The sequence below is a fragment of the Harpegnathos saltator genome, unplaced genomic scaffold, assembly GCF_003227715.2.
Source record: "Harpegnathos saltator strain DR-91 unplaced genomic scaffold, Hsal_v8.6 scaffold564, whole genome shotgun sequence".
NCBI classification, from domain to species: domain Eukaryota; kingdom Metazoa; phylum Arthropoda; class Insecta; order Hymenoptera; family Formicidae; genus Harpegnathos; species Harpegnathos saltator.
The window spans coordinates 140,956-153,362 of record NW_020230387.1 but is presented as its reverse complement, the minus strand read 5'-3'; the positions used below and the strand labels follow the sequence as shown (position 1 = coordinate 153,362).

Below are 12,407 nucleotides of genomic sequence, written 5' to 3'. Positions count from 1 at the left end.
ATATTTGCATTTGTATTTCAGATCCGGAAAATCAAATCGATGCGGAGACACAGGAAAAGGTAAAATTAAACTTATATTATAACTTATAAACTTATATAACTATAAACATATATTGCTAGTTCTTATAATACACAAGTACGTAATTCGCAATTAATGTAATTTTAATTCGAACATCTTGGTTTGTTTATTTTCTACGACGAGAAAACATTATTTGTTAGATAACTAGTCTAGTCATGATTGAATATTTTTTGACAGAATCCCGGTCTTGGAACTTTTTTTTTTACTTGTTATCTTGAAGCCTTGAGGTAAAAATGTTATCTTGGGGCCTCAAGAAGCTACCATTATCTTTGCTACTTAAGTGCGTTACATAATTTCGTGACAGAGCAAACGTCGATCGTAAACGTTCTTATAGGTTGAATAACCATTAACGGTCGAAATTCGTGAAGAGATATAAGAAAATATTTATATGATTATCCATGTGTTGGACAAGCCATGCGCCTGCAATCATGTTTCACGTTCCTCAACGTTGCAAAATCACCAAATAAATGTCCGACGTTGAATTTACGCTCGCACGCCGTCTATCTGTTACATTTTCCTTGAGCAACTTATTTCCATGTTCGTCAACGCGATCCGATCTTACTATTTTATGCTAAATTTCGCAATATGCAATGTATATCCTGCTTTAAAATCAAATACACAAAAAATCTATATGTTACATGATAGCATTCAGGTCACATGAAATTTCGATGAATGTAAGTTGATTTTGTTTTGACTATAATTTTGAAAAAAGCTTGGATGTTGATCTCGGGATATTTATTCACAATTAAGAAAATCTTGACAATAAAGTTCCTTTGTTTACTTTTTCAAATCATATAGTATAACATAGTGACAGAGCATAATTTTATTACGCTGTGTCACTACATATAAAATCGATTTAACAATGGTATCTGTTTCCCATTATTTATCTTATTGTAAACCAAAGACATGATCAATTATGACAACATTTGTTTGTGTGATAAATTTTAATCTTGCTACTACATATATAGATAAAACGTAAGTCGGGAAGTTATCCGAGTATCCAACTATCATAAATGGCAGATAAGTTAGCTTCCTTAATTGCGCTTCTACAGTATAATCACACTACGACAAGTTAGTATCGACGGTGATGGGGTATGGAATGGAAATATGGGGGTGGGAAGAGAGGAAAGAAATGGAAGGGCTGCATGAGAAATTTATAAGGTGGACAATGGGGGTGGAGTGAAATATACCAGGATATATGATAAGGAAGGAAACAGGGAGAGAGAAGATGAGGGGAAGAGCAGGAAAAGCGGCATGGAATATGGAGAGAAGAATGCAGGAGGGAAGGGGAGGGGAGGTGGCAAGAAGTTGCTGGCAGGAGATGGGAGAGAGATGGAGAAAGGGGAAAGCGGTGGGGGAATGGGAGCAGGAGAGAAAGGAATTTATGATAGCAAGGGGAGTGGGAGAAGAAGAACAAGAGAAAGGAGAATATGAAGAAATAGAAATGAGGGATAGGAAAATTCAGAAAGAAGAAAGATGGGGAAGGATAAAGGGGTCAAAATACAATAAGTGGTATGTGAGGGCGGAGAGAACACCAGCATATCTAGAAAAAGGATGGAAAGAAAAAAGATGGAAAAGGGTAATAAGGTTTAAGATGGGCAATGAGATGAGGGAAGGGAGATATTGGGAAGAGAAAGAGAGGAAGAGTTGTAGGATGTGTGGGAGGAAGAAGGAAACTTGGGAACACGTATAGGAGGAATGCACAAAATGGGGGGAGGGAGAGGGAGAGGGTTGGGGGAGGTAGTATAAAAGATACTGTGAGAAGAGGGGGAGGGGGAGGGGTGGATGAGGGGGTGGAGGAGTGGAGGGGGAAGATAGGGGGAGGGAGAGCGAATGAGGAGGAGTGGAATGGATGAGAAGGTATGGAATGAGTGAGAGGAAACGGAAGTCGGAGATAGATGTAAGAGAATTAGAGTATAAGGAGCGAGTAATATTAAGGTAGTTGTGAGATAGTTATAAGTTAGGATAAGGGGGCGTGAGGGGGGAGGGGGGTTGTGTGTGTGTGGGTGTAAGGGGGAGGTTGCGAGCGAAATAGGAAATAGGGAAGAGAAAGTCTTGGAGTTTGTAACCCCAGAAAGGGGAACCAATAAATCAGACATACAGTATAATCACACTACATAGATGTGGTTTTTTGTTACGCTAAGATACGCTTTATGTTGTCAGCATGCGGCTAGCATTATAAATAATGCACTTCTATTATTATACCGACGTTTACGTGGTATACTGACGTTTACGTGGATGTAAGCAAAAATCTTATTGGCAGATTTATCTCCAATTGCATAACCTGACGTGAACTCTATCGAACATTATTTATTGCAATGCCTAAGAATTATCGGTTTCCTGAATCATGCGATTATACTTTTTATATATTCCAATCTGTCGAACAAAAAGACAAAACGATGTCTATTAGCTCCTATCGTGATAAATAATATTTCCGAATATTATTTATCACAATATATTTTAAGTCAATTTTGGCGAAATATTATTCTAAAACGGCGAAATATTACTTTAAAAATTGTACGTTTACATCACTCGCATTTTTAACAAAAACGACGGCGGACATATCCTAAAAAATTAAAATCTTAAAATGCGGAAACTGAAATCATTTCCCAAAAAGTCATACCGGCACACGAATACCGAAATAATATCTCGAAAGAAAATTATCTTGAAGTATATAATTATTCCAAGAAAGAATTATTACTCAGAAAATAGTACACACAGGTGTATATAGGTGTATACATTAATATCTATCTGTTTGAAAACACTTTTATTGTACCTATTATATACATTATTATACATACATTATATACATATTATATACACCCAAAATAAATAATTTCAGAACAAGCGGTATCATCTAAATTTTAAAGGATTTTACTCTTATAGAGAGTGTCCCATTTTAATGTCCCATCCCAAATGACTCTTCATTGAAGTTTCAAGGAAAATGATCTGAATAAAAGTTGTAGGGATTTAAGTGAGCTACATTATGGTGACTTTGACTTTGACCTTGACCTCTATTTTCAAGGTTATTTGAAATTCAACTTACGTTTTTCAAATGGGAACCTTTATTTTTTATTACACTATTTTTTTCTAATAGTTAATTTGAAGAACTTTTGTCTAAAACATTTTTTTATTTGTCTAATATTTTTTGAGATATTTGAGGAAAACTTGATAACTTTTTCAATATTTAACTTATGATATCTCGCTAACTATTTGTCGGAAGAAACAGTGGTACTAGACTTTCTTGCTTTATTTAGTCTCAAGAATATATTGTTACAATAACATCTTGACTTTTGTTAACTTACTGATTTTAGGAAATTTCAAAATCATCGAATTAACAAAAATCAGGGCGCTATTGTAACAATATATGCTTGAGACTAAATAAAGCAAGAAAGTCTAGTACGACTTTTTCTTCAGACAAATAGTTAGCGAGATATCGTAAGTTAAATATTGAAAAACTTATCAAGTTTTCCTCAAATATCTCAAAAAATATTACAGACAAATAAAATGTTTCAGACAAAAGTTGTTCAAACTAACTAGTAGAAAAAAATAGTGTAATAAAAAATAAGGGTTCCCATTTAAAAAACGTAAGTTGACCTTCAAATGACCTTGAAAATAGAGGTCAAGGTTAAAGCCAAGGTCATCATAATGTAGCTCAATTAAATCCCTACAACTTTTATTCAAATCATTTTCCTTGAAACTTCAATACTGAAGAGTTATTTGGGGCGAGACATTAAAATGGGACACCCTGTATATGGCCTCAAGAGGATTCCTCTAAAATTAAAACGAAAATATTATAAACACATTATTCTTAAAGTTAGAGGAATTATATGCTATATTATATGTATGATCCAAATCTTCTTGATTTTAATATAAATTTCCTCTTATACAGGGTGCACGATTTATCTGAAGACATTGAAATATCCCGAGAACTATGCATTGGATAAAAAAAAGTGGTTAATGAAAGTTGTTAGTCTCGAAGGGGGACATCCAATGATACCAAACTCGACCTCCCACCCCACCTCTTGGGGGTGGGGGTTAGGGGCAACTTTGAAATCTTAAATGGAAACCCCCATTTTTTATTGCAGATACGGATTCTACGCCATAAAATACGTAAATTTTGTCCGAAACTTTTTTTTTTATTCGTGATAGATGGCGCTGTAATCGCAAAAAATTATATTTTCCGCAATTCTCCAGAAATGATCATTGGATTGAGAAATAAAAAATATCTGTTCAATATTTTTAAATCAACAAGTGCCAACAACTCGTGAAAACATGGTAGAACGCATAAGAAACGCTTGTGCTGAAACTCCCGCAGATATGCTTCTATCCTGTGTACAGTCATTTGAAAAAAGGATCAATAAGTGTATTGAAGTTGAAGGTAAAAATTTCGAACACTTACTCTAATTAATTGAACAGTGAGAGGCAAGGGGACTCACATTAAAAAAGCACCCCGATCTGTGAGAGGCAAGGAGACTCACATTAAAAAAGCACCCGAAGGGAACATAAAACTACTACGTCCTCGTCGTTGTTCCTGTGTAACGCTAAAAGTAGTTTCTCGGAAAAATTCAACGCTATCTATCACGAATGAAAAAAATTGTTTCAATAAAAATTTCACGTACAATCTAATTCTGCAATGAAAAATGTGGGTCCCCATTTGAGATTTGAACGTTATCACCCACCCTACCCCGAGAGGATGGGGGGGGGGAATAACTTTTATTATATTCTTTAAAAATATTGAACAAGTATTTTTTATTTTTCAATCCAATGATCATTTCTGGAGAATTGCGGAAAATATAATATTTGCGATTACAGCGCCATCTATCACGAATAAAAAAAAAAGTTTCGGACAAAATTTACGTATTTTGTGGCGTAGAATCCGTATCTGCAATAAAAAATGGGGATTTCCATTTAAGATTTCAAAGTTGCCCCCAACCCCCACCCCCAGGGGGTGGGGTGGAAGGTCGAGTTTGGTATCATTGGATGTCCCCCTTCGAGACTAACAACTTTCATTAACCACTTTTTTTTTATCCAATGCATAGTTCTCGAGATATTTCAATGTCTTCAGATAAATCGTGCACCCTGTATTAGGTGTACAAATGAATAATCGAAATTATTTTAAGCAGCTATGAAATCAATTTTAAATTGAATAGATTTTCCCGCTCTTTTGTGATTATGCAATGTTGACATATAGCTATTAAAAAGAACATATAGTTTGGCGAAAGGCCCAACATAACTTTCAAAAGTATTCAGTTTAGTACAGTCGAAAATGGCAACAGATAAGGTGCATATCCGACACTGCATTCTTTACGAATTCCAACAAGGAAAAATGCTGCAAGAGAGTGCGAATCGATTTGTTCCTTTCTCGGCAAAGATGTTGTATCGTACGATGTGTGCGCATTTTGGTTTAAGCGGTTTAAAAGCGGTAATTCCAGTCTAATCGACAAACAACGCTCTGGAGGCCCTCCGAAGTGCGATAATAATGATTTGGAACAACTGCTCGCTGAGAATTCGGCACAAACACAAAAAGAGCTTGCAGAACAGTTGGGAGTAACGCAGCAAACGATTTCCAAACGCCTATATGAGATGGGAAAGATCCAGAAAGAAGGAAAATGAGTGCCTAACCGCATGAACTCACTGAAACCAACAAAAATCAACGAGTGGCAGCGTGTCTTTCTCTTCTCAATAAGCAGCGTCGAAAGTCTTTCTTGTGGAAAATCGTTACGGGCGATGAAAAATGGATACTCTATGACAATTCGAAACGCAGAAGTCATGGGTAAATCCCAGCGAATCATCAAAATCGGTCGCAAAACCCAATCCTTTCGGAAAGAAGGTTCTTCTCTGCATTTGGTGGGATATCAAGAGCGTGCTTTATTATGAGTTGTTGGAACCTGGTGAAACAGTTATTGCGGACTGCTACCAACGTCAATTAATCTGCTTGAGTGAAGAATTGGAACGAAAACACCCGTATACTGGCAAAGGAGAACGTCCAGTGAAATTGTTGCATGACAACGCCAGGCCACACATTGCTTCCAATACAAAAGACACCATAATGAGTCTTGGCTGGGACGTCTTGCAGCACCCGACGTATTCACCAGACATTGCTCCATTCGATTATCACTTGTTCTAGTCGATGCAACACGCCTTATCCGATATGCACTTCCAATCAGTGGATGAGATCCGAAAATGGCTTGTCGACTTTATCGTGTTCAAATACGAAACATTTTTCGACTTTATCGTGTCCAAAGACGTAACATTTTTCCGAGATGGAATTCATCAGCTGCCTGAAAGATGGCTTAAAGTTATAGAAAGCAACAGCGAATACTTTGATTGAACAATTTAATTTACTTTCTTTTAAAATAAACCTTGAATGTAGCTGAAAAAATTAGATTATTCATTTGTACATCTAATACATAGATTATTTAATCTTTTTTTAAGAGGATTACTATTTATTTTTATTCTTATTGTACTTTATTCTTGATTATATGTTCCTTTATAAAGAAAGGAGAGAAAATTATTGTGCAACTGTCCAGAAAAAGTTCTATTTAAATTTTTTTTATTTTCTACTGAAAAAGTAGGAAAGAACATAAATTTATAATTTTATATATTCTAAATGGCATTTAATGTAGTGTGCAGCACAATACAATAAATAAATATATATTTATATTTACGCTAAAATATAGGCCAGTATGTTTTATGTTGATTTTCTCTAAAAATTCTTGCACTTCGTTCATGACGAAACAACATACACTAAAGATTTCTTTTTTTTCTTCTCTGCTCTACGTTTCTCGACGTTGTCCATAAAACAAAAGACAACGGCGACGATCGTCATATGCACAAAGACTTTCTGTGTGAGTAGATGGAAGAGGAAAAACGCCGACAAGAGTTCCTCTTGATATAAAGGAAAGAGGAAAATTAATCGATACAAGAGGAAATCCTTTTGAAATAAGAGGAAAATAGAATAATATCTAATAAATTTTAGATAAATGGTTCACTTTAATCACTTTATCGAAAGAAGAATTCTTTTCCTGTAAAAGGCTTCGGCTAAAATATGAGATTATGCGAAAAATCACTTTACAAATAGAATACTTTTGTTTGGGTGTATATAAGTTGATATACTGTGTGTGATAAAAAGAATGTTTAAAAAAATATTTATTCAATAGACACTGTAATATATTTATTCATATTATATTTATATAATATAAATACATTTATTTATACATATAAATATAATATGAGTATAATATAAATATACAGGGAGTCAAATTTTCAATGAGCCAAGCAAAAATCTCGGAAAACGAAAGATATGTTTTAGACAAAAGTTGTATGCTTTCGAAAGGGATATAAAACAATTATCTAATTTTGTTTACAGATGGCGCCCCTTTCGACATATTCACTGATCTTTATTTTTTTTAAATGGAAATTTAAAATTTTTATTGTATCATCTTTTTCTAGCAATTAATTTTAATAACTTCTGTCTGAAACATTTTTTTTATTTGCCTAACATTTTTTGACATATTTAAGGAAAACTTGGTAACTTTTTAAATATTTAACTTACGGTATCTCTCTAACTATTCATCGGAAGAAAAAGCGATACCAAACACTTTCATTTTATTTGGTCTCAAGAATATAATATTAAAATAGTGTTCTAACTTTTGGTAACTTTTCGATCTTTAGTAATTTAAAAATTATCAAATTAATAAAAGTTAGGGCGCTATTGTAATAATACCAGGTCTGTAAATATGAAACCGGAATTTGCCCATAGATGGTCCTAACTGTCAATGTAGTTACCGTCAAACCGCGTCATTGGCGTCATTTCCATTTGTTGACATCTGACAAAGATTTTCAACTCACAACAATACAAGTTTCATACAACAGCATAGTTTGTAACAGCGTTGAACATGTCGAATTTTGTGCCTGGAAGCTACGATTTGCGGACAGCATTGATTTTCTGTTACCATTTGAAGAAAACTGCTGCAGAATCGCATCGAATGCTTGTTGAAGCTTACGGTGAGCATGCTCTTGGTAAATCACAGTGCTTTGAGTGGTTTAAAAAATTCAAACGTGGCGATTTTGACGTGAGAAACGAAGAACGTGGAAGACCACTGAAAAAGTTAGAAGACAGCGAATTGCAAGCATTGTTGAATGAGGATGACGCTCAAACGCAACAACAACTTGCGGATCAATTAAATGTAACACGAGAAGCCGTCTCCATACGTTTGAAAGTCATGGGAAAGATCCAGAAGATGGGAAAATGGGTTCCACATGAACTGAATGAAAGACAGCAGGAAAACCGAAAAACCACTTGCGAAATGCTGCTCGCCAGGTACAAAAGAAAGTCATTTCTCCATCGAATTGTGACTGGCGATGAAAAGTGGATATATTTTGAGAATCCTAAGCGTAAACGATCATGGGTAACTCCAGGCGTACTATCGACATCGACTGCAAGATTAAATCGCTATGGACGGAAGACATTGCTCTGTATTTGGTGGGATCAGAAGGGTGTGATCTATTATGAGCTGCTAAAACCTACCGAAACCGTTAATACTGAGCGCTACCGACAAAAATAATCGATTTGAATCAAGCTTTGCGTGAAAAACGACCATAATATCAAAAAAGGCAACACAAAGTGATTTTGCTTCATGATAATGTACTATCACACACAGCAAAACTGGTCAAGGAAACGATTGAGGCGTTTAGTTGGGAAATACTTTCACATGCGGATTACTCACCAGACTTGGCTCCGTCCGATTACTACTTATTTGCATCGATGGGACATGCATTTGCTGAGCAGCACTTCACTTCTTAAATTCTTAAAATGTACGAAAATGGCTCGATGACTGGTTTGCCTCAAAAGAGCAATCGTTTTTTTCGCGTAGCATTCACAAATTGTCAGACGAGTGGGAAAAATGTATAGCTAGCAATGAGCAATACTTCGAATAAAATATTTTTTATCATTTTCATACAATAAACGTGTATTTTCTATACAAAAATTCCGGTTTCATATTTACATACCTGGTATATTCTTGAAATCAAATAGAGTAAAAAAGTTTAATATCACTTTTTTGTCCCACAAATAGTTAGCGAAATATCATAAGTTAAATATTGAAAACGTTATCAAGTTTTCTTTAAATATCTCAAAAAATATTAGGCAACTAAAAAAATGTTTCAAACAAAAGTTGTTCAAATTAATTGGTAGAAAACGACGATATAATAAAAAATTGGGGTTTCCGTTTAAGAAAAGTAATAATCAATAAATATCTCGAAAACGGCGCCATCTGTAAGCAAAATGATATAGTTGTTTTATGTCCCCTTTAAAACTATACAATTTTTGCTTGAACGTTTCTTAGTATCTTTCATATTTTTCGAAATTTTTCCTAGCTCTTTTAAAATGAGACACTCTATATAAATATATTTATATAATATATATATATATATTTGTTTATTTATATTAATATATATATTTATATTTATATTAATATATTTATTTATATTCATTTGTTTTTATATTGAGAAGAAATTTTTTTTTCAAATAGAGAAATATATATTTTCTTCAAAATGTACCTTTTTATGAGAATTATTTATTCTTCTTAAATAAAATAATTTATATTTAAATTAATATATTTGTTATACTAGTGCTTACGAATAAAATTCTTTTTTATTTTTTAAATATTTTTTCTCTTTATTATTTATTTACTTTCTCTCTCTGTCTGTCTCTGTCTCTGTCTCTGTCTTTGCCTCTCTCTCTCTCTCTCTCTCTCTCTCTCTCTCTCTCTCCTCTCCTCTCCTCTCCTCTCCTCTCCTCTCCTCTCCTCTCCTCTCCTCTCCTCTCCTCTCCTCTCCTCTCCTCTCCTCTCCTCTCCTCTCCTCTCCTCTCCTCTCCTCTCCTCTCCTCTCCTCTCCTCTCCTCTCCTCTCCTCTCCTCTCCTCTCCTCTCCTCTCCTCTCCTCTCCTCTCTATCTCCCTCTCTCCTTCCAGCTCTCTCTCCCTCCCCCTTTCTCTCTGCTCCCCCTCTCTCTCTCTCTCTCTCTCTTTCTAATGCTTGTCTTACGAAAAGACAATTTTAGAATTGTATGTTTTAGAATTGTAATAATATTTTATATAATAATATTTTGGGGGATCTTCTCGGTATTTGGATTTCGGTATTATGGTTTTTTAGAAAATTGTCTCATTTTCTAAATTTTAGCACGTTTTTCCGGAGCAATGCATAATCGTTAAAACAACAGCACTATCAAGTCGGAAAATCTCAACAATGAGTCACTGTTCTGACCTAAGCGTTCGAATCGAGCGTTATTGAGTCGCGTATTTATATTTATATTATTCAAGGAACGACCGGTTAAGCTGCATTCGGAAACGTCATTCGGGTGCATCCGCTATGTTGGTCTGAGAGACATAAGAATGAGATAAAGAAAGAAGGAAAGTACCCAGGTAACGTTTTCGAATGCAGCCCTAGTCGCACACGGTCTTCACTTTCACGTGTTCCAAATATTAGTGTGTACATACGTGGCACGACCATGATGCTCACATGACAGTCACCGCCAATCGTCGTTTCATACGCTTGCTACCTACATCGCTTGTCTCATGCGGTTGGCTGTCTGTCAGTCTCGATGTACGAGCGTGTGCGAGTGGATCTGTCGGAGTCAACGACGACGAAGCAGTGCAAAACGACGACGAATGATCAGTCACTTCTCGAGCTTGTCGTTGATGTGTGTGTGTATGTGTGTATGACGCGACACGCGTGCGCCATAATAGCATGTGCATCCACCTGAGCGATCGTCGGCTTGTATCGTAAGCCATATAATCGATCGACATAGTCGATTTGATTTCGATCCGTAACATCGTCGCTATGGTCGTCGATAAGATGCACGTACGCCAGGTAAAATCATTATACTCACGTGGTTCGCCTTATTTATTTTTATTTCGCCTTATCATTTCGCCTTAAACATTGTTCATTACATCGGCGTTGAGTAACTTTAATCTCCGCGGCTCAGTTGACGTTTGCTGAGATGCGTCAGACATGATTAGACTGGAATTAAACTGGATTAAATTAGACTGGAAAAACATTGGTCTCTCTGTTACTGATGATTTTATAATTTCGTCGGAGAAAACGTTAGAAAAGTCAAAGAGAATTATGAAAAACTTTTCTTTACAAAGGCATGCTTTTTGTATATCCTCTGCAAAGAATGCAGAGTGATAATGCGAATGAAATGGAGAAATCCGGTTTGACATTCCGCGAAGCTGTCTTGATCCTTCTAAAAATCAGGTCAATTCCATTGAAACACACTTGTCGTCGATATCCTTGACGATATCCAAGTTCAGATAATATCGAATTTGCGCGAGTACCAAAATCTCGAATTTTTGTTCATATAATTTCATGCAATATCAAAGCAGATAACAGTATTTCCAAAGATGATAGTTGGTGAATAGGTTTGAAGAATGAGTCGTATTTTAAATTAAACGTCGGTTCATTGACTCGCTTCCATTCACCTCGTCAACGTATTCGATTAATTCTCTTGCTTGCGGTCGCTTTGACAGCCAATCGCTATACTTTCTCTTTTAGGACATGAATTTTTCGCGCTGTGCGGAAATTTCGTCTTTCAATCGAACACAAAATTAACACATTTGCTATCAACATTACACATGTGATACATTATGTAAAATATTTAATTTACTTATTTAATACACTTTATGTGTGTACAACTGCAAACATGTATTATATTAAGTGTAGCTACTAAAATATAACGTGCTATATAGGCTATAATAAGCAGCTTTTAATATAAACATGATAATAAACATGAGCGAATTGTAGATTACGTTAGGAGAATACAAGTTGAACGATCGACTTTTAGAAGATAAATGTCACTAGGACATTTATTATAAAAGTATATATTAGACATAAATAATTTTTATTGAACGATTATACAAATATTGTATTTTTTGAATATAGACATGAAACCCATGGACGCAGACTGTGCTTTTGTTTTTCAGTTCTTCTGTATTAATATTGTAGATTACTTATCTGCACAGTGCTTATATGCATCATAATTCATCGAGAGTTATTGGAACGTACATTCTCAATTCGCAATGATCGCGATTAGAAAAATAATATACCTCTTATAGATAAAAAGTGTCTCTGTGTAATCTACAAATATCACGTGCAATATAATTACAATTACTCAATTTTTTATCAAGCAAAATCGTCCGCCTATCTATATATACATATAGAGTGTCCTTTTTCTCTACAAAACATTTTTCTCTACAACTGCTTCCTGCAAAATTACAAGAGGTAATAGATTAAAATTGGACACCTTGTATATATATATATATTT

General features: G+C 35.0%; 1 protein-coding gene across 3 annotated transcripts in view; it reads left to right on the top strand.

Moving 5' to 3' along the window:
- Positions 1-12,407, top strand: part of LOC105190101 (peptide transporter family 1) — an 87,161-nt gene that overhangs the window by 20,049 nt on the left and 54,705 nt on the right. For 2 of the 3 annotated variants that reach the window (XM_025303719.1, XM_025303720.1), the window contains exon 2: positions 22-59. In XM_025303719.1, coding sequence (XP_025159504.1) covers positions 22-59 — 38 coding nt within the window. Of the gene's footprint in view, positions 1-21; positions 60-10,650; positions 10,955-12,407 lie in introns of those variants that run through there. The other variant, XM_025303721.1, reaches the window with a different exon arrangement.